Genomic DNA, 22,276 nt, shown 5'->3' on the forward strand with positions numbered 1-22,276 from the left:
CTACATGCCCAACAATGCCAACAAATCTGCCTCGCTTAGTTACATTTTATTTAAAAGTCGGGGGAACAACCAGAGCCCAACTGCAGTTGAATCACCTGTGCCAGACGGTCCACGAAATACTCACTGTTAACTATAGCCTCATATGGATTCACAGCCACAGTGTACCTCACTTCAACATCCTTGTCCAGTATGCTTTTCCCTGTTTGAGCATCCCTCAAGTCCACAATAGATTTGTCCTCTCCAATCGATATGTTGTCGTCAAAAAACACGTAAAGGCGCGCTTTATCAGGCGTCGGTTCTGGTATTGTAGCAACCGGAAACACCTTCCCGCCACAGCGGCTTTCCGCTTTCTGTGCCCAATACGGATAATAATCAACAATCCCCGCCACGCCATTAGACTTACTGGCGTACTCCACCAGTTGTTCTTCGAGGGCGGAGAAGTTCGTTTGGTAGACAGCGGTACATGACGGCATTTGTCGTAACTGCTTCATCGCATCCGAGGGAGAAAGTGTCCCCGTGTCCTCAGGATAGACCACCACCGCAGCGGTGTTGGGGCCGTAGCAAAGGAAAAGATCATCCTCATCGCGGAATATGCACCCCGTCACTTCAGGAACATATGCCTCCTTCAAGCGCTGAAGCATCGGTCCCCGCGGTAAGTGCTTGTGTTTGCCTTGAACAAACTCCCTCCACTCTTGGAGGACACTCCCCAGCTCGGTCCCAAATGTCCTGAACAGAAGCGTAAATGGCCAGCTGAGTTCAGAAAGGGTGTTAATAAATTCAAAAAAGGACGGAATGATAAGCTGGTCGGGTGTTGCGGTCAGGACTGTCCTTTGTTCATCAACATATCGTTTAAAACCTTCGCCCGGTTGCCCGGGGCGTGTAAAGGCACTAAGAATGGATCTTCTCTTTGCCGAGACATCCTGCCACAACCGATTTTTCTCAGCTCGAGAAAGATCTTGCATCCCTGGAGGTTCCTTGAATTTTTCATCAATGTACTGGTCGTACGTGACCAACCCGGTACGATCACCGGCCTGACCAGGGCCCAAAACAGCGGTCCAGCCCTCACCAGAGACGCGCCCCCATACGTTTGCAGCAACATTACTATTCATAACATCCTCCATTGTTCGCCCCCCTGCAGAGTCCACCTGAATAATAGTTTTATTGATATCCATGTTTATGACGAGGTGTCTTCGGGGGCACTGCTCGAGGAACAGGCGGGACATAGCTTTCAAGACTACCGCAGGACAAAAAACAGCGCCTTAAAGAGAATGAGTAAATTAAGGCTTGGAGGCACTACTTGAAGAAATGAAAAAATGATGCATGGGCGAGGAAATACATCACGCAAACAATAGCCACACATGATCAGCGCTAAAACGCGCTTCTTACATCCAGCAGTCAGACAAACACTGTCCGCTGCAGCGCGTTTCGACGGATTCTGGCGACGCACAACAAAAAAGAATGACAAAAAGCTGACGGCTCACACTCATTTTCTGTCACGGGGAGGTGGGGAACGTCTTGGCGTGCGCATGAGACTACTACCGCTCGAAAAATATATATTCCCCCCTCCTCTCTCAACACGCAGTCACTCCACCCTGCACCAGCGAGCGGCACTCGAGCTAGTCGTTGCAGTCATTTATGTTTGGTATGATTCAAGACGGCTCCGCACAACCTTTGGGGTATCACCAAACACACGTCGCCGGGATGCTAACTTCACCCCAGGGTTATAGGCAAAAAAAAAAAAATGAACACCCTCTCAGAAACACCGTATTAACAGGAAACATGAAGGTGTCGGGAATTTCAAACGAATCACGACATTTGCTTGAACGTAAACACATCGACGGGAACGACTAACAACATCCTTGTGTATGTGACACCTCCTCCTCATCAGATCGCCCCCAGGTTCAAAACTGTGGCAAGAACGGCCTTGCGGATACAACAGAGAGGGGAATCGTTTTAAACAGACAAGCAGACACGGGTGGTTCAGCTTTCAAGGGAGCAATCTCAAACACTGCCCGCGCTGATGTGGGGCGACTGGTGGCTTCGTACACCACACCCATCGAGGACAGACAAAGATCTCAAAACAATGGTCGATCTCTCAAAGACGCCCCCTCCCTCTCCACACATAATTTCCACACAACAGAAGGGTTCTCAAGGTCATGGAGGAGCGCTACCGTATGAAGTAGCGCTGTACGCGCAGGGGATGAATCTTCGTAATGCGTGGAAATATTTCCAGTAGGTACCACAGGATGTGGCCCACCAAATCAGCCATCACTTCAGTACCAATACCAACTTCACCGAACATAACGCTCATCAGAAGGAATACAAGGGGGAGGTATCGCACCTGCACCGTCAAAAGACCAAAAATGCTCGCCTCCTGATGAGGCAGCAGCCGCCCAAAGAGATACACCAGCGTCTTCGAAAACTGGTTACTGAGGTATGGTGTTTCTATCGCACGAGTGCTTCTGAGGAAAAGTAAAAGCCCTGCCCCAGTAAAGAGGGTCAGGCAGTAGTCTAGACGCCGTCGGTGGAAGTACTGCAATTCAATGCTGCTGCTCACCATATATAACCAGTGTAACTCGATAATACTACTCAGGTTGAGAGGGCCAAAGTAAAAGAATGTTGAGACCAGCCGCCAATAATGCTTTTCTTGGAACGCGAGGGTAGGACTGAAAATCATCTGCAGTGGGTGGACGAGGCCGAATGAAACTAGCACAACCGAGATCACACTAAGACACAGCAGCAGCCTTGTTACTGGCGGTATCTCCCATAGAAAGTTAAAGTCCATGGCAACAATCAGCCTGGAAGCGAGATGTTCTCCGGAGATGTCCGTGGGGTCCTCCTAGCTAGTTCCAAAGTAGCAAACATGAAAATGTAGTGAGGGAGATGAAGTTAACGTACGGAAGGAGCATACGGCACTCATCAACAGAGAATACGGACGTAGGAAAATTAAAGGAGAAAAAACGGGCGAAGGTATCTTCTGGTCACCCGAAGCAAGCACCCACTATAACTCTTTTCCAGGGAGAACAGGCGGTGCGGGTTGCACATCGCGGGGCGGTCGCTCCCCGGCTTGTTCCTCCCGTACACACCCCGCTGCACGCCGCACACCGCTTTTTCCACGTCCATCATCCCACAAAAACGGGTCAGAAACACCCCATTACATCTCAAGAACCTTCATTAGCAACAAACCTGAGAGGAGCATAAGAGAGGAATTCGCTACTCCAACGATGACACATGTGTTGATGTCCCACTCCGAGTCCGACAAGCTACGGAGATGGTGAATAACCCACAATGATGTCAGCATAAATACGCCACTGAACATCATGAAGGCCACTAGTACGCCCACTTCTACGAATCTGCGATCGCGGCAACGCGTAAACGTGAGTGGTGTGCTTGCAAGCAGCATTAGAGCAGCAAGACACACCTGCCACCTCAGAAGGGTCTGCACGAGAATTCCCTGTTGTCCATAAGTTAATAGGTAGAACGTAACAAGTAACAGTGTTAGAAGTGACCACAAAGCAGGCCATGAGATGAAAACAAAAGGCAACATATGTTCCCTCCTTGCACTCTGGGGAGCCATTCTCTCTAATTTGCGTATACCATCTTCGATGAAGGCATCATACTTCCTTTCCAGGTACTGAAGTGACTCAAACTCTCCGGGTGATAAGTTACCGCAGTCCCTCGCAGCTCGAAGGGTGTCCAACTGGTACTCATCTTCTCGGGTAAAGTCACCCATCACATTCACATGTGATATATTAACCAACAATGCAGTCTTGGATGTACGAAACGCCACGCAGGGCCTTCCACTCCCTTCCTACCGAAACCCCACGGTACAAATTAAAAATAAGGAAGGTAAAGCACAGAAAAATGTAAGCAGTGCTATTAAAAGGCCACAGGTCAAAGTATCAACCTTATACCTGTAAAAGGTGCATTCCTCCTTGGCAGTCTTAGGGCTCCACGGGAGCTTACATGGACGTTAAAACCTCTGGTGGCATCGTCACGGGACAAAAAAAATGGGAAACTACTTTGGTAGCACAATCCCGTTCCCGCTAACAGCCCCCACGTCAGCCTATCCTCACGCTCATTTTTACGAACAAAGAGTAAAAAAGTGTAGAACCTGGCCAGCAAAAGAGGTGCTTCTGCCGCCAACGTTCGTCACATGGAGTCCGCTCACGTCGATTCCAACGACGCCTCATCATCACTATTCTCCCCGTTCCGCGATGCAGCTTCGTCCTGGGACTCAGTCGTCTCTTCCTCCCCCATCGTCCACGTATCACTTCCGTCGCCACCGCCATCCACCTCGGCAGAATCCGAGTCACTCGTTGTTTCTGTGTTGCTGTAATACTCCGGGGAGTCGGAAGCGCTTGCCCATTCATAAGAATCGCTGTCATCTTCACCATCATCGTCATCTTCGTCATAACCTCCAGACCAAGAACCGTTGTTTCCTACCTCGTCATCGTCATCGCTCTCCGCAAGACCTGCCCCACTATCATTACTCCGATCGTTTTGTGGGAGCGAGAACGCTTGTTGACCAGGTAGCGGGCCGGAGGATGTTGAGAACACACGCACTACGGCTGCTGCGTCACCATCGAGAATCGCAGCACAGTAACGGTCCGATGGTTCAATGGCAAAGGCTCTGAAGGCTGGGCGCACTTCTGTTGAAAACACGGTCTCAAATGTGTAACTATCAACCACTGAAAGAACTGGTGTAGCCGTGTGAGACAACGCAGATGCTTCGCGAAAGCTATAAATCACACGTCTAAAAGGGCTGGTGTAGAAACTGCTGCTGTTCCTGAAGGAAGGTACGGTCTGCAGTATGGACAGGGTCCGCAAATCCCATACCTTTTCATCAATCATCACAAGGGGGTTGAACGGATGAAAAATATTGCAAAAGGAGTTGGTAAAACGGTCAAAACGACAGATGGGTCTGTCACCGCACCGAACATCCCACAGAACAGCGTCACTGAGAACAAGCTGAGAGAACTGGTCAAAGGTGGCTACGTTGTCAACGTTTTCCCCAACCCACGACGGATCGCTAAAATGACGCACCTCACATTGCGCCCTGAGGTCGTAAAGACGGCAGGTGTGCTCCTCGTCACACGTTGCTAACAAATATGTGTTACAACAAGAGAACATGGCCGCACGGCTATCCTCAACCTGGTACTTCACCGCAGGAAGCTCATTACGACCCATCACAGCTACCTTGTGCTCCGCGTTTACCAACCCCAGTAAGGCACTATCGTCAGACACGTAAATTCCAACGACACTACCGTTATCGAAGGCCAAGTGCTGTTCTGACAACTTGTCGTCCGTGGAATCATCTGGGAACGTGTCAAACAGAGCAATCCCGCCTTCAGAGGTTCCCACAACTAGTGTCTCCCCACCATCGCAAAAGGCCACACTATCGCCCTGAAGTTCATCTCCACTCCCCGTTATGTCGAATAAATAACCCGGGTTACGGTACGTAAAGTGGTTTTCGTTCGTCCTTGTGCGTAGTGAGAAATCTAATCCCATCTTTTGCACCAAGCGCCTGTTAAACGCGTTTCGCGTTTGATCAACAGGGGCATCCAGTGGGTAGTAAACATGGCCCTTCCGCAAATCAAATTGAGGCAAGGTTGTAATGGGATTGGTGCACTTCTCATGCTGTTGTCTCAGGTAAGAGCGCACAATGCCATCAAGGGTGGGTGCCCCGATGGGGGACAGTGCCATATCGGGCGAGGCATTCGCCGAATGTTGTGCCATTGCGATGTCACACGAAAGAGGAGCGTCACGCCGAAGGGCTGAAGCCGCATTCAGCAACCCCTCCGTCTCTAAGTGGCGGCAAATCAGCTCCAACAGTGATTCACGCGAATAACTTATGTGAGATCGAGCGATGACAGCCTGGCGTTGCTCCAACTCGACGGGGTCCACAGAAACGGACGGAGTGGTCCTATTCGTCTCATCGAAGAGAAAGCACTTGATGTTCTCCATAAACCGACCTGTTGCGTGCACCTCGCTCGCCACATAGCGCGGCCCCATCATGGTTAAGTACTCCTTTTGAATATCTCCATATTGGGTCATAAGCTCCCGCGCCACTGAGCCAACCCCTAGAGCATCAAAGAGAAGACGTGTATCAGCATACCGTCGAAGGGTAACCATCAGTTGCAGTGCCCGTGCGACCACGGGAAACAACTGCAGCTTAACCGACATTGCCGGATCCTTCCGAACTTTCAAAACCTCCAACAGCGTACGAACGCCGTCGTTTGCTCGGATCATACCACAAACGCGGTTAAAGGTGGCCACACAAACATCGTCGTTTTTGTCAGCGGGTAATCTCGTTAAATTCAACAGTATCTGCAACGAAGTAGCAACACACGGAATGAGATGGGACTCCCTAGAGGCGTTTCCGTTTTGGAACGCCGATGTTAATTCACTCACTATCATAATCAAGTGCGCAACCCCCGATTCAGGGTACTGAGCATCGGCAACCAAGGGTCGGAAGAAGGGTACAACTACCAAAACACAAAGCACATTTAGCGATGCGGCAAGTAAGTCCCATCGACCCTGTGTGAAGTAGAACTGCGCACAACGTAGCAGTATCTGGTGAAAATTATTATCCGCGAAGAAACGAAATGCAGCAAGCCTATCTCGAGTAAGCAGGCTTTGGATTGTTTCGGTAGATATATCCGGAATAGTGGCAGAAGGGGCCGACAAATAACCGAGAACCGATTCCACGGTGGCAGGGTCTCGGGGCAGTGACCTCTCTGGTGCAGAATCGGTCACTAAAACCGATAAAAATCTGTGCTTCCGGAATATGACCCTCGTGGCCAACATCAGATGAGAAATCAAGTAAACGTAGGCGCACTTTAACGCCGCCAATGTTACTCCTGGACAAATAACATCAAACTGTTCTTCCGAACTCTGTAACAGCCGCTCTATTAAGCCAAGTGTTGCTTGGGGCCCTTGATGCGCGTCAAAAAAGGTAACAACATAAGGGAAACTCAAAGCAAGGAAAAGGAAGCCTCCCGCGCTGCCTTGTACGTCGTGACTCGAGGCAACTTTCCACTGATGCAGAATGAAGTTCAATATCGGCTCGAAGTATTCACCATGGTTTCGAAGCAGGTTCTCAAACACCGCAGCTCTAGCTAATTGAGACAGCACGATGCAGCACCCATACATTGTCACTGGATCTAAACGGCCATCAGTTAACTTTATGATCTGCTTCAAACCTCCCAGTTCTAGGAAAATCAAAGCGAGTTTCTTGTGGGTAAACAAAGAGTTTAGAACCCAACCAACCCTACCCACCAACTCCCGCATTTTTCGGTAATGGCTCTTAGTTGTTTGTAGTTCAGCACTCCAGTTCAAACGAACTTCAAGTAATTCGCGTTCGTCCGCGTTCATTTCCACATTGTCCTCTGATAAGACGAACCCCAATGTTTTTTTCTCCTCCGTTTCCACAGCTGCAGTAGCTGCATCCAAATCGACTCGACTCAATACGTAGAACATGGATTCCACTGTTTGGAACTGGAGAGCAGGTAGAACTGTCTCTCGTTGGTGACAAAGTGCTCCCACGACGGCGCAACACAACATAAACTCTTCCATCTTGAAGTCAATGTTTTCTGGCATCAGGGTCTGAATATTCAAAAAATGATCCCACGGAACAACTTGATCGTTTGGACCCTTGTACTTGTAGCGGAAGAATCGGTCCCCCTCACTCTCGTGAGGGGGACAGTCGACACTCCTTATCCAACGAACAACCACTTCCTCTGCCGTAGTTACCTCCACAACCTCACCAAAATCGCATTTTTTCCCTTGGTCATTGAAGCACCACATAGGACCGCGACCTACCCTGTCACCCCTTCGTGGCTGCCAAAAATCTGGTAACTTCCGAAAACGGGGTGATTCCTCTCCTGTTTCGAACTTCCTCTTTTTGTGGGGCCTAGATATCAGATCATCTCCTCCCCCTTGATTAAATTCTGCCAGGGCAGATTCATGTTCCACCTCTTTTATAGGTATGGTTGACCTATCAAACATTGGAGATGAAGAGGCTTGCTCAGATCCCGCAAACTGCGAATGTGAAGAAAGGGACATCTGCTTTGATTGGGGCAACACTTGTTGCGCTTCCTTCACGCATGGCACCCCTACGGAGCTCCCAGCAGCAACTTCGGGTGACGTCTTACGTGAGAGCGTGGGAGAATTCAGCTCACTCCTGATAACGGCAGAGTAGTGTCTGAAGGGGGATCGACTCCATCTTTGTGAGGGAGATATCCCATTGTTTTCAGGATAACCAAATATCCGGTGAACCAGATGTCGCAATCTCTGAAGCAAAACCCGCGGCAACTGTTGACTAAGTGCCTCACCTACCGCTTGGTCATCCTCTTCAAGCCTGCTAAACACCAGAGAGAGGGCAATAAGCCGTTTTTGTCTCTTCTTCTCTCCTATGATAACTTTACAGAGATCTTGTATAGGTGTAGAGTCAAAAAAATTTCCCCGTGATCCCTCCACCAGCAAAAACGCCGTATAAGTGGCGATACTTTGTGTCCTCACCACACTTTTATAAAGGATTGGCTCACTCTGAATTGATCTTCCCTCAGATCTCGACAACAAATCATCCCGTTCCACATTAAAATTAATCATTTCTCCCATGTATTCACAAAAGGGTGCATTATTGCAAACCGTTTTGATAAGAGACTCAAAAGGCGCGCGATCCTGTAGACTCATCGTGCTAGCATAAACGTCAGTACAACGTTTATACTCATCATGAAGAATTTTCGCTAATTGACCCCACAGAAAAAGTTCAAGATTTATGTACTCTTGTAGCAGGGTCAGTGTTTGTTTGTCACCGCTTTCGGTGTCTATTGTTTCTCCCTGTGACTCGGGGGAAGTATTCCTTGCCTGAGCCCTAAGTCTTTCTTTTAGCATTTTAATCTGCTTCTGGGCCTTCGTGAGACGTCGCATGATGTGTTTGAGTGTACCGACTAATTCGGCTGACACAATGATGTCATCTTCGAAGTTTTCCTCCCCGCTCCGCTCTGCAAGCTCATTGAGAACATTAAACGACATATTATTTGCAGCATCGTCTACCGATAAAGTCGTAAAGTGGTCAGTGCCATCTGCAAGACGACTCCCTTGCAGATTTTCCATCAAGTTAAAAATGGTAGGAAAAAACTTTGTAGAAAAGTAGAGCTTTAAATAAACGAGTGGTGGTAAATTCAGAACTGCATCAAAGGGTAGCAATTTAGTATAACATCTTATCAAGGCTAGTCACATCTCGGTCGTCGCAACGTGAGAAATGGATAAGCAGAAAATATATATAATTCTCACAATATACAAAAAAGGGAGAGAAAGATAGAGAGAAGTAAAACCAACCCATATAACATTGTCTCTTCTTTTTCCTTCTGCTCCCTACTCCTAATGACCTCACAGGCTCACTGTGTTTCCCTCAGACATAAAACACGGAACATATCTATAACACACGGTGTTCGCTACCCTCCTAACATTGGTGCCACAATGGCGTTAAACCTACATATGCGTAAGAACCTTTTATTTCTTCTCACCACTCACTGGGACGCTAACTCGAGTCCTACATTATGAATGAAGCCAAAAATGAGAAGAGAGTCAGCGCAACCCTGCCTAACTTGTATGCCAGCTATCCTCAATAAAAGCGTCTGCCCCATTCACAAAATATATAGCGATAATACGTTATTGCTTTTCATGGTAATCGACTGCTACAACAAAATGTGCTCTAAAAAGATAAGCACACGAAATGCGAACGATTACAAAAAACTGTGGAACGATAACAAGCTACTCATATGCTATTCTCACGGTGTATTGTTTCACATGCACACACGTACCTCAAAGACATGTTTTCCACAAAATTATTTTTCCTCCAATAATGATAATTGCGAATGTGGGGTTCATCAAGTTAGGTTCAAAACACTGAAAGCACAAGTGCATATAATAATTCCTGCAATACTTACGGGCACCACAATTGGCTCTAAGCATATTTTCTCTGCGATTACAACTCGTTTGAATAATTTAACGGACAAAAACTACTACTGCAATTAATCAAGTAATTTTTCTGTAGATAAAAAACGGTGCCTCATCGTTCCAGTCGGCTGTCAGGTGAACATAAGATACAAGCTTCATTTGGCTCCCAACCAAAAGATTTTCATGCAAGGGGCGAGATGTTACCACACACAACAAAGCAGGCAAAGACACCACGAGCTCCGTCAACCTCTTCATCAACTCGTCATCAAACATCCACGAGTGGGTGAATATAACATTGACATTTTCTTCAACCATTCTCCGCGCACAATTGACAAAGTCATCTTGTATAAAGATAGCCTGCTTGCCGGAAAAGTTCTCTGGAAAATATGACAGGGCCTTAGCAAAAGCCGTTGTCGCAGCGCGATGTCGGGAGGGTATAACTTCAACGCCTACAACCTTCCTGCAGTTGGTCTCAGCCAGTAACTGAAGGCACACATTTCCAACGCCACTACCTATATCACAAAAAACAGCGCTTTCCTCAATAGAAACTACTGAATTATCAGTTGTATTTGCAAGGTGATCTCCCGTTACACAGCGGCGGAGCTGAGGTACAATGTGAGATGTCCACATTTTGCGCACACCGTCAAAGTCGATAACGCCATTCTGAGCGAAAACATTCGGCTTCACAGTGAGAATTTCTTCACCTGCCTCCAATTGGCCGCGTTCTTCGTATTGGTCGTTCAAATGTTCATATATCCGCTGATATATTGCCTTGAAATTCCCTGGGGAAAATAACAAACTGCTCGATTTTCGTACAGCAATAAAAGAGTGTGTCTGTTTATTGTTTAAGTACACCAACAGAGCTCCAATAGCACTACCCACTCCAACAGACATGGCGGCAAAACGTAGCCCCCTAGTTCTCAACAATAGGTAACTAAATGCAAGAAATGAGCATCCGGCAGCTGCAGCGTAGAAAAAGGTCATCCACTAGTCAACAACGTCCGCCGAGGAGAGAGGGAGATCGACAAAACGATCGCAATAACCCCTTTAAATTTTTAGAGAATATCAGCCCCGAAGAGAGATCATCACATACGTACCGACACAGGTAACCACAGTTACTAAGGGAAAATTCTGCGAACACGTTACACAAAAAACTCAAAGTTGTGGGAAAGGTAAGTAGTAGCCTTCGTAACCGGAAAAAACAACGCAACAACAGCTGGGACGGAACGCCGTACAGCATCATATGAAGAATTCAAACCGCGGGCACTGACAAGGCATCAGTGAAACGAAAACGAGGACGAAGCCCAAACTAAAAACTTACCTACGCCAACGCGGCTCCACGACACTTTTCATCACTTAAGAAAAGCGCAGTCGCCGTCTTCCGCACCACCATTGCTACCAAAACAAGGCCCGTAGAGACCAGTTGAGCTTGCGCAAACATGGTAAAAGCGGTGCCTCAGCATCGATTTTTAGACAGTCAACTGCACGCGCAACTGCAAACGGGTAGAAGGTATCCAGAATATCCGGGTTGAGAAAATATACCGACTTTGGAGTAATATTCACCTTCTTGATTAAAGGCATGCTTTGGAAGCTGCGTACAGCGTGCCAGATATATGGTAGATTACTACCCGGCCATTGACAACAAGTACACGGAATTAAGCAAGCGAAATGACTCAGCCAAAAAAGAAAAATGAATCACCTCCCTAACTTCAGTAATTCAAACGCTATTTCCCTTTTTAGCGACAATAGAACCTGTCTTTCAACTGGAACAACTTGATGTGCCAACCACGGCTTTCCTCGGAACTCAAAAATACAATACCCCCCTCCTACCCCCCCCCAAAAAAAAAAAGAGAGAGAGAAAAAGCTAATAAAGATAACGCAAAAGACGGCAAAGCCCCCCCCCACACACACACGTTTCTGGACACGTGCTGTGCGCACGCACCGTACTGTCCTTATTTTTATTTTACCGTCAGACGTGGCAATGTACTACCCAATAAAGTTGGAAACAGGGATGGTACGTCTTTCCATAAAGAAACCCAAGTAGTTACGGTTATGCGCGAAAGTTTTGGATCGACGGAGGTGGTTGCCTACATGTCCCCCGAAAGTTATGGTAAAGACCGAACCGTCAAACGTAACACGAACATATCACCGAAACAATATATGAGGTGGCCTCCACCCTGCCCTCCGGAACATGGAGTCGGGCGGTCTGCGTTTAAGTGTGAAGACCGCACCCCCCCCCCCCCCCAACAACCCTGCCGCCGGATGCCGACCCCATCTCAAGCCCCTGGATCCAAGGACCGCGAACGAAGCAGCGAACCATCCTGAAGATCCCTTGGGGACCGGCCCCGCACCGTCTTCCCGACACAACCGGCTTGGGGGGGGGGGGTGAAAAGGCCGGAGAAAGTGACCACCAGCCAGCTACCTCCACAACGCCAGTGCAGGGACCCTCAAATAATAACAGACTCAGATGCACGCAGCAACGGTGCCTTACGGGCCCTCAGCGACTTTTGATCACTCCTCCCCTCCCCCGCCCTCTTCTTTAACGGCGGCCTCGCGTGGGCTCACCACAAACGGTGGAGCTCTCAAAAGCCACGGAGCCGAAAAAACGGAGTCTGCTTCGCTGCCCAACTGGTAAAAGACACCATCGATTGCCCTCCAAGCAAATACAAAGAAGACTACACAACCTCCAAAAGGGCGCGGAAACACTCAACACCCCACCTCCCTTTACAGGCCCGGGGCCTCGCAGCACAACTTTAACCATCAGCCCTTCCGCGAGTAGAAAGCACGCCCCTCGCTCCTTTTTTTTTTTTGACAGTACGGGTTTCAAAAAAAACACGGAGCGAAACCCCACGCTCTAGAGAGTGTTGAAGCAACGTGCGACGCCCACCCACAACGACCCCCGCGACCAGTGCACTCAATGGCAACAACAACAACAACCCTCCGATATGTTTCATCTATGGCCGTTACGACCGCAGCCAAACAGAAAACCGCTGGGAAGCAAAGTCGTGTGCTGGCCACAAAGAAGACAAATACCACCGGCTCCTCGGCAAGTCTGGATATCTCAAACTCGGCGGCGAGGCCCCCCATGCTCTGTTAAGGAAGGAGAACCCAGCTGGCGGCAAGGCACCCGACCGGATTGGCCTGAATTGAAGAGGTCGCAGCGTCAATCCACGGCGGGGCGCGCGACAGATCTGTCAGTGGACAAGGCCATTCCATTTGGAGCCCTTTTGCCATGCGGAGAAGCCTCAAAGCAACATCAACAACAGCAACCTAACGCCACAGGAAATTGGCATGACGATGCCGATGCTCCGAAAGAGGGTTTGGAGACCAACTAACTTGATAGCGGTGAATCCACCGAAGCGCCCGAGATAACCGGGGAGGTTCCGTTTACCCGGTTCCGGCATAGCAGTCCCCTACTGCGAGAAGATGATTGATACCAGTGTCGTTTGAAACGGGAGCATCAAAACATTTCGGCTTTGCAATCGGTGCAACAGAAAAGAGGAAAAAAAGGCGAAACTCAGATAGCAGCCTGCAGTGACTCTCGGCAGTGCCCAGTACGTCACGCCCATCCACTTCAAATATCACCTATCGCTAAGAGTGGCGGGATACCGTCACCAAATGTTTCCATCACTCCTAAAATACTGTGTTGCGATTTCGAAGTGGGACAGCCAAGCAAGCGTTGAAGATATATCGATGGAAAAAAGAAAGGGGCGTCGGCGGTTAGGTGATGTCCGCTACCGCAGTGCCCACGGCATCCGAGGGGAAGCGCAGTTGCCACAACCACGGCGCACGACTCCGCATAGTTCAATCCGACCTCTGAACATTCCACTATGTGCCAAGGGCAAGTGGGGGTAAAAAGTATACCAAGGACGACAGAGTAACCTGGATATGCCTGAATCCCTTCCCTAAACGCGCAAACTGACTGTGCAGTCCTGAAAACAGTAACACCGCACACGCCACGCACGGAGGAACGCAACACCACCCCAGGTTGGTTGATCAAACAAACAGGAAAGCAACATTCCGGGTGTTCGAAAGGAGAGCGAGAGAGCGACCACCAACTGGCGCCAAGGCTGCCGGAGAACAACAAAATCTCTCCGGGTTGTTAAAGCAGTTGGGGTGGAAGCAATAGTGAGAGGCAATACCGGAAGTGCTAGGCCCTTAAAGAATCCGGTACTATCCGAACAACAGGTTGCAGGAAATAACGGAAATTGGTGCACGAATGTGGTTGGTGGAATTGGCAACGTGGTCACGTGATAGGACTCGTTCGACACACAGAATAAACACGCGGCGAAGGAGCAAAAGGGATGCAGGCGATGGGGACGTTGGTGTCATCAAAGGTACTTCAAAGGGTCCTCCACTGCCCAACAAAACGTGTGGAATGAAGCGCTCTCACAAAATGCATGTGGCAGGAGAACTGACCTGAGGTAGAAAGGCAGTGCAGTGATCTAGGGGTGAAGCGTGAGGAGTCCTCCCCACCGTTACCACAATACCAAGCCCTAAAAGTGCTAGGTGAAGAATGTGCGGTGGGGGACGCCGCGAAACGCGGTTTACTTTTTCAAGCGTCCGGCACATTTTCTGTGCAAGCTGTTCGGACTAAAGGAGTTGGAACCAAACACGAAGGTGCCCATCCCTTTTCCATCGAATGGACGAACCCAAAGTGGAGGGGTGAGGGGAGCAAAAACCTCCATCGGCTAAAAGTGTCATGTCGGAGTCTGCGGCCGGGTTTACCGCCGCCGAATCACCCAGTGCTGTGATAAGCGCGATGGGAACGGGCAACAGCGTAACGCAGCGAGAGGGTTGGAAGCCAAAGAACCGGATTGATTTAAACCGGATGATAAACCAGATCGCGGTTTTCGTTAACGAGAGTCGTGTTGGGCCACCCATGGTCCACAATATAAATGATCACTTGAGGAGGAGGAAAGAAGGCACAAATGGGGCGCATTTTTCTAGGGTGTTGGGCTCTGGCGCAAAGGCACGCTGGTCAGATTTAATGGGTATCCCCGCATGTGTTTCGTTGGCAACACGCTATCGTGATGTCCACACTTTCTAGTTGCTCTTTTTTTTCCTACAGTAGAGACTCCGCGCGGCAACTCTTTCCGCTCGGACGCCCGACACCCATATGCGGCACAAGGTATTCCCACTCCGGGGAAGGTCGGAAAGGTACATGTATGCCCCTGAAGACAACAGCAGTCGAGCTAGGACACGAAAAACCGTGTGCAGGCACGGCCGGACCACCATATTCAACCGCTTTGTGAAGGTTGATACTCAGGGGGGGGGGGTAGAATAGTTACTTGTTATTCCAGGAAGACTTGCATTTGGTAGCAGTACCGAAAAGGGGGTTTACTCCACCTGTATGGCATCCACATTTGTTTTTTCAACTCTCAAAAAATTCCGTTATCTTTCACTCATTCATTGTCCCCCATTCGCCTTCACTGCATTGGGTAGTGGTACAGGAGGACGAAGCGGCCGTGGGGATTCTCCCCCGTCCTCCATTTGGGCAAGGTATTAAGCCTATGGGGAAACAGTGGTGCGCAGGGACTTAATGGAGGCCTCCCACCTCGTCCAGACACCTTCCCCCATGGTGAAACAAGCTAACGCCCACAAACATTATTGAGGCTTAGCCGCTTTCGTGCGTTATCTTGGGGCCTTTTGCGACGAGCAAGAACCGGGAAGCAGAGGAACCGTTGTTTTTTTTTTTTTTTTGTAGGAGAGGATGACATAAGCCTTCCCACCACGGTCGACGCAGTCAATGAGTTCTCCGTGGTCGAGGTCCTGGATACGTTTGAGCGACAGAATAGGGAATGTTTCTAAGGGGGGGGGGAATATTAGAAATCACACATAACCAAGTGCTTTATACCCCAACGACGTTCCTCTCCATACACCGAAGTGCAGGTTAGGGTACTCTTTTTTTAGAAAAGCAAAACAAAATCAATGCAATCATACGATATTACATAAAGGAGTAACAGCATATTTCCTGCATGTTCACCCATGCTAATCCGCAAATATATGCTTTATTTCCGTCACACTGAAGCGCCATGTAGACGCGTATTAACGGCAAAAGCACCAGCACCAACGCTTTACATACCGTTTCTTGAGTCCCGGCCCCAATAGCGTGTGGTAAAGTAACATAAATGTCGACACAAGGCTATGAGGATGTTCCACTTTCACTTGGTAATGCGGGATGGGTCGGCTGCGGACGAAAAAGGAACACGGGAGTAATTCGGGCGATGTGGAGGTGCGAACGAATAAAAACGCACAAACACAAAGCGCAGAAATATTTTCAGGTTCAAGAGCAAAATGGAGTAAAACTCGATTCCCTGAGAGAAAAATAAAAAGAAAATGTGTACAAAACAATGTGGAGTAGTAAAAGTTGCTGCTACGTCGTTCACGCCCCTTATTGACGTCGCTCAGAACCGTCCTGCTCCCACCAATAAAGATACGAAACCCACCTTTCAGTAATTCTCCCAGTGAACCCAACGCCTGCCCCACGCAACCCTCGTTAAGCAAAAAAAAAAAACGATTATTACTATTCTTCTTTCTTGTCACTGTTCCTGACACACACACACACAAAAAAAGCAGAATTGAGCTTTAGAAAGCGACGTAGACACCGGCGGCCATCGTCCGGCATCCACTTGACATATCATCCTCGCACCGAATGCTCGTTTTCGCCCAAAGGACCCAACGAGAACAGCGAGTGACACTAGAATCGGGACAACACGGATGGACATCTTCCCCGCATCCACGAACCAAAAAAGGTTAATAAAAAAGGGAAAGGTCCCTATGAGAAGGGATATGTGTCACTTTATGCTCATATGTGTCAACACCGACTTATGCACATATTATATATATATATATATATTTCATTGCTAAAGCTCTTATTTTCCACCAAGAGGGGTGGTTTTCCAACGCGGTTCTCCAGTTAGGATATTAGGGCACGGTTCGGCCACCGAGAAAAGCTCGGTTAACGTAAACTTCTCGGTTAGGCTGAGGCACCTCGACGCACTCATTTGCGGCGACTGTTTGAATCCCTTTTCCCTCAGTTTATCACGTGTTGTTGAGAGGAGGCTGTAGATAGTTCCTGGTGTCTTGTTTAACAACATGGAAATGAAGCACTGTGTGGCGGCACCACCGGAGCCAGAGGCGCCTTCCACGAAGTCTCCAGCATTGGGCAAGTCAGCAGCTGCCTCGTCGTCTCCACAGGCGGAAAACATGAGTACATGGGCATTAACATCACCACCTGTGCGGATGCGTTTCATTTCACCCACTGCAGAGCAGTCGTTGCTGCTGCAAATGAGACTGAACGGAAGGTCAAGGAGCGTCCCCGCGTGCGAACAGTCGAACACGGCTGTCAGACGGACTCCCCTTGGTAGTGTTGATATGATTTCGTGAAGCTCATTATCCAGTATGCAACCATTTTCTTCGTAGTCACAGGGCACAATGCACTGATCGAACTCCTCCTCTTTATCCTCCTCCGCACGCACCTGTGCACCGTAACCGGAATAGTGAAGAAAAAGGGCATCGCCAGGCTTCGCGTCCTTAACAAGCCATGCCATGTGCTGCAAGATGTTCGCTCGTGTGGGCTTGATGGCGTTAAACCTGGGGTCGTCGGTATCCATAAGGACGCACCTCTCAGTAATCGGAATGCCAATTTTTTCCATTGTGCCGGCCATCATCACCGCGTCAGCCTGACACCCCCGGAGCTCAGCTGGAGTTCCTTTATAATCAATGCCAATAAAAAGTGCACGGAAAGATCGTTGCTGCTTACTGGGTTTCTTCATGACCTCCGCTTCGACACTCTCTGCTTCCGCCATCGCTTTGTCGACACCACCTTTTGGAGGTCGGCGCTGAAGACCGAGAGTTACCAGAACGTATGGCACAGCGACTTGAAGGAGCTCCATCGCGATCGTGACATATATTGATGCGCCTCCTGTGACAACACCAAATATAATGCCAACGACGCACTGAACATAGCCAGCGACTTTTTCAGACGACATACCTCGAAGGCGCAGTCGGAAGTGATCAGTCCACACAACAAACCTACGATATATAAGTGGTGCAAAAAGGAAGATATTGAAATGGGGGAAAATACCGTATCAGTGGTAAAAAAAAAAATTGACATCCAGTAGATTGAGGTAGGGACGAATAGAAATTCAGGAGAAAATGGCCATTATCCGATTCCAAGATTCCTCCTTTACTAAATATCTTCTCAGCTCCCCTCCAGTTCTGGGGACGACGCACCCACCGTAATGTAAGCAATGGATATAGGTTTCCAACCCTCATTGATTATCACTTTTTTCTTTCTGCAACTTCTTCCTTGACTCATGCTTCGCCAAAGCAATCCGCGTAACATGATCCCTTTCCCCTGCACTTCAAGGTTTCATGGCAATGCAACGTTGCTCGAATACCAATTCCTTTACATTTCGTATTTCGCCCCACCCGATGATGAATTGGGGGGGGGGGGGGCTAACAACCTTACGTTGAAAAAAATAAAAATAAAAACGCCAGTCACTGGTGCTATGTTAGCTCCACTACGTAGATTTCCCATCTGTGGAAGGGAATGCATCGCTAAAGAAAATTAAGAAAAAAAAATACCCCTGCCAACTATGCAGCACCCGCGAAAAATTTCTTACACGTCTGGGCACAACTGGCGGGCGCTTTACCTTGTTCACACAAACACATTCACAAGCCATTTCGCTGGCACTGCAATGGTTTATGTTACGCAATTGGCGCTTAATGCACGAGCCAGAGCAGTTGCACATTCATTTGCAACAAAAAAATATGAAACATTATTCAGTCAGCATAGCATCATTTTACATTAAACATATCACCTTAATCTATCAAGAGAGATAAAGAAAAGTATACAAATCTATGCGCAAGTGCGTACGGTGAAGGGCAGCAACCAAAACCGTGGCACCAAGTGTACGAAAAGTCCCCATCTGCTGCTGAGGCGAACAAATATGTAGTAGCCTTCGCTATACCAAGTGCATACCCATGTATAGAGACATGCAAACACAATAAGGGACTAGTTAATATCGCTCCTATCGTCAGATGCGTCAACACGTTTTTGCACCAGTGTCAGGGGAATAAACTAATTATACTCCAGTGAGAATTCACATTTTGGTTAGGAGGACAGTTGTAGACGTCGATACCAACAAGTTAACTAAAATACAATGTCTGGACTAGGGTCACTAGTGGGTGCACCGTTAGACGTGCTGCAACAACCTTCACAGGCACAGTATGGAGTGACCGACAAGGTACCGACGGATCGCCTAATGAGAAACCAAACAGTATTGGCATCAACGAAGGTAAATAAAAATATTCATGATTTATTATAAAAGTCGTTGTATCCCCATTGGCAGTGACCCATTTGCATCAATCGATATTGAAAAACCGCGCCCGTCATCCCCTATATACCGTCATTGCATCGGTAAAACCTCGAAGCCCACTGTGTACACACGTTACTGTGGAACTTGTTGAGGTGGACCTCCTGCAACGAAAACGCTTTACCATGCAACCAAGACGGTGTGGGTCAGCAGTAACGGGGACACACGAAGGTAGATTACTGCCATAAGCGTCAGTAAGAAAACAACACCTAAACTGGTTATACGCGTAAACGAAATTTAATAAATCTAAACAACGCAACTTCCACCGTTATCAACCGTACGTAGTGAGTATTGGTGTGCTTCCGCGAAAAATTGGGGAAAGTAATAATATATGCACAAATTACCGTTCAGTTAATGCAAAGACAAAAGCAACGAAGCAAAAGCAAAATAACCTGCCTCAACCTCTTTCTCAAATCGAGAGCGAATAGCTCATAGACTCATTCACACCAATTTCCCTCCCCCTTCACGTTTTCCGTGGAGTCCAAACGTTGAGAGATGAACTATAGTTACATTGTTTGTCCTGCTAACTGACTCTCTGAGAAGTTTTATTACCAACTTACCTGCGTGACTTACCAATATTTTGATATATGACTTTTTTTTTTTAAAAAAAAGTAAAGAATGATATATAAAAGCTTTTCGCACACAAATTTAGATGAACTACGCTTCAAAATACCACCCCAAATGGTTAAAGAGGTCTTAGTTGGTACGCAGCGGGAAGGGGAATGTAGACACTCAAATCTTTTGAGTTTCTCTCTCCCCACTTTGTCGAAACGAAAACTCCTTACAATTGTTGCTGTTATTATCATTGCGGGACTAACGTTGCTTCACCTTATTGTAAAAAACCCTAGACATGCTTAACACCGCTCGCCTTCCCGTCGTTTCGCATTGTTCGAGTTTAGATAGCGGTGCGTGTCCGTATGAACCACCAGTTCTGCAATTTTTTAAAATGTGTGAGTCACATATCTACTTTTCATCTGCTGTTTTCATTTTTAGGATAGCGGCTGCGTTACGCTGTTTCGGAGTGCTGTTGCATAACAGACTCCTTCTATTCAAATGCAAGGCAATCCCACATCAGATAATATGTGTAGGATGTTAATTCACCCAGCCCAATATCCTTCATTGATTCAAAAGGGCCCAACGAGAAATTTGAACCTTTTGAGAAACATGTGACGAAACGTGGATCCCCATATGCAACGACCGATAAGTATTGTATCGAAAGTGGCATAGAAAATAAAACATAGGATCCACGTCGGTGCAGCAACACCGCACACCGCAGTTTTACGGAGCAAAATAAAATACGTCAACCGCAGGTGCCATATTTTTTTTTTTTAATAAATAAAGCCATCGCGAGAGTTTCCGAATATTGTTTACCGATACAGTGGCCCCGAGACAACATAGTCATCTAGGCTGCGAACATTTTAAAAAAAAAAGTAACGTAAGGCACCTCAAAGAATATACTGCGTATGAAAATGCGTACGAATGAGCGTCCTCAAACAAAGCGGCCAAACCGTTATAATATTTCAAACGCAAACAAACCTTCAGCTCCACCCCAGAACCTTGACGGCGGACGCACTAGAAAGCGCAATGGTATTTTGCGATTTGACCAAATAGTCGCCGAGTTTCACGAACCAACGAATTTCCCAATCCTGTTTACAATTTTTTAAAAAGGGGCACATCCAGACACGATATGATAAAAGGGTCCGTTGCCACTCACTACAGCCCAAGCCATTCACAATTTCTTAAATTCCACACCGTCCACCACCGCAGTGCTACCAACGTATTCCTCCTTCCTCGGTGCCATAGCTCACACATTCGTGGAAAACAAGCTGACACCCGGTCACTCCGCTGGCGGCGGACGCTGGGGCGAAATGCCTCCATCTCTTTACTTTAAGTGGCATTGCCTCCTTGAGGAGTTCGACATACGAAACGAACCGCATCTACCCACTGGTTTTATGAAGCGCGTCCGCGACACTGCCGACCATGTCTACCTGTTTAACCACCAGCGAGGAACTGCAATCGCCGGTTACCTAACGGTACACCCGGTAAGACTGCGTAGGGCTCGCACTTTTACCCCTCAGAAGGCAGGCAATAGACATATATAACCGCGAATGCTCGTGCTCCAAACGCCTGAAACGTCGTGGGCTCACAATTAAGACCCCTTTCGGCAGGCCGAGCCCGACCTTGGTAGGTACCACAGCACTCCGTATTGGGGAATGTGGCCACGAAGCCTCCCGAAGACATCACGCTAACCGTCTCTTTTCCCTCTACCATGCAGAAAACGCACACGCCAAAAGGGTGGTTCCGCCCCCCTCCACATGGTGGCACAATGGAACATGCCAAATTGTTAAGTGTTTACCTTTTTTTTTTATCGGCCGCAGGAGGAGAGCAATAAGGCGAGATTGTTGTGTCCACGTCGGCCGCTCTGGCGTTGGTCGCACTGGACTTGCCCTCGATGTGTGGCGAGACGTTCACTAACGGCTGCAGTGGCCCGGCCGTTGTTTCCACAGCTCCAGCATAGATGCCGGGGGGGGGGGGGGGGAATGGATGCTGAGCCGATAGGCACACCGACTCACGTGGGTGTGGCGATGTTACCCTTCCGCGGCAGTCAGAGGTGCAGCACCGTAGCTCAACAGTCTGGGCTGCCCGTGCGAGGTGGGGGAAATGTACGGCCCTGCTTTGCGCTAAGCGTATTCAAGCTGCCTGTTTCCCAAGATGGGGCGTGGTGACATTGCTCCCGCAGCTTGCGTCGCTTGCCTCGGTTGGTGCAATGCGTAGATGCCGTGGGTGGCCGAGGCCTGGTTTATTTTACTTTATTTCCCGCCCGTGGCCAGGGGATTTGTGGGTAGCGCGTCCTGGTTGCGGCTTTTTCGTGTGCTGGATGGGGTGGTGTGTAACACGCTCCGTCTGTTCTGGCGTCCTGCTGAATG

The 22,276-nt window shown here is 48.4% G+C and overlaps 7 protein-coding genes across 7 annotated transcripts, besides 2 other annotated features; 1 reads left to right on the forward strand and 6 right to left on the reverse strand.

Annotated features, from left to right (window-relative positions):
* Positions 1–50: 50 nt before the first annotated feature.
* Tb11.02.0660 (hypothetical protein, conserved) lies at positions 51–1,223 on the reverse strand (the record flags this gene model as incomplete). Its single annotated transcript, XM_823305.1, has 1 exon — positions 51–1,223. One exon carries the CDS (start codon positions 1,221–1,223, stop codon positions 51–53), a length of 1,173 nt encoding a protein of 390 aa, XP_828398.1.
* Positions 1,224–2,167: 944 nt separating this feature from the next.
* Positions 2,168–2,785, reverse strand: Tb11.02.0670 (hypothetical protein, conserved; the record flags this gene model as incomplete). Its single annotated transcript, XM_823306.1, has 1 exon — positions 2,168–2,785. One exon carries the CDS (start codon positions 2,783–2,785, stop codon positions 2,168–2,170), a length of 618 nt encoding a protein of 205 aa, XP_828399.1.
* Positions 2,786–3,154: 369 nt separating this feature from the next.
* Positions 3,155–3,733, reverse strand: Tb11.02.0680 (hypothetical protein, conserved; the record flags this gene model as incomplete). The annotated part of the gene is made up of 1 exon (XM_823307.1): positions 3,155–3,733. The coding sequence occupies one exon, from the start codon at positions 3,731–3,733 to the stop codon at positions 3,155–3,157; it is 579 nt and encodes a 192-aa protein (XP_828400.1).
* Positions 3,734–4,167: 434 nt separating this feature from the next.
* On the reverse strand, positions 4,168–9,120 carry Tb11.02.0690 (hypothetical protein, conserved; the record flags this gene model as incomplete). The annotated part of the gene is made up of 1 exon (XM_823308.1): positions 4,168–9,120. One exon carries the CDS (start codon positions 9,118–9,120, stop codon positions 4,168–4,170), a length of 4,953 nt encoding a protein of 1,650 aa, XP_828401.1.
* A 924-nt stretch (positions 9,121–10,044) lies between these two features.
* Tb11.02.0710 (hypothetical protein, conserved) lies at positions 10,045–10,950 on the reverse strand (the record flags this gene model as incomplete). Its single annotated transcript, XM_823309.1, has 1 exon — positions 10,045–10,950. One exon carries the CDS (start codon positions 10,948–10,950, stop codon positions 10,045–10,047), a length of 906 nt encoding a protein of 301 aa, XP_828402.1.
* A 792-nt stretch (positions 10,951–11,742) lies between these two features.
* On the forward strand, positions 11,743–12,291 carry Tb11.02.0720 (hypothetical protein; the record flags this gene model as incomplete). Its single annotated transcript, XM_823310.1, has 1 exon — positions 11,743–12,291. The coding sequence occupies one exon, from the start codon at positions 11,743–11,745 to the stop codon at positions 12,289–12,291; it is 549 nt and encodes a 182-aa protein (XP_828403.1).
* A 4,511-nt stretch (positions 12,292–16,802) lies between these two features.
* Positions 16,803–16,827: a sequence feature (AT_rich).
* A 14-nt stretch (positions 16,828–16,841) lies between these two features.
* Positions 16,842–17,960, reverse strand: Tb11.02.0730 (metacaspase; the record flags this gene model as incomplete). Its single annotated transcript, XM_823311.1, has 1 exon — positions 16,842–17,960. The coding sequence occupies one exon, from the start codon at positions 17,958–17,960 to the stop codon at positions 16,842–16,844; it is 1,119 nt and encodes a 372-aa protein (XP_828404.1).
* Positions 17,961–20,664: 2,704 nt separating this feature from the next.
* Positions 20,665–20,689: a sequence feature (AT_rich).
* The last annotated feature ends 1,587 nt before the right edge of the window (positions 20,690–22,276 follow it).

Source organism: Trypanosoma brucei, assembly GCF_000002445.2.
Source record: "Trypanosoma brucei brucei TREU927 chromosome 11 chr11_scaffold01 genomic scaffold, whole genome shotgun sequence".
Lineage (NCBI taxonomy): Eukaryota > Euglenozoa > Kinetoplastea > Trypanosomatida > Trypanosomatidae > Trypanosoma > Trypanosoma brucei.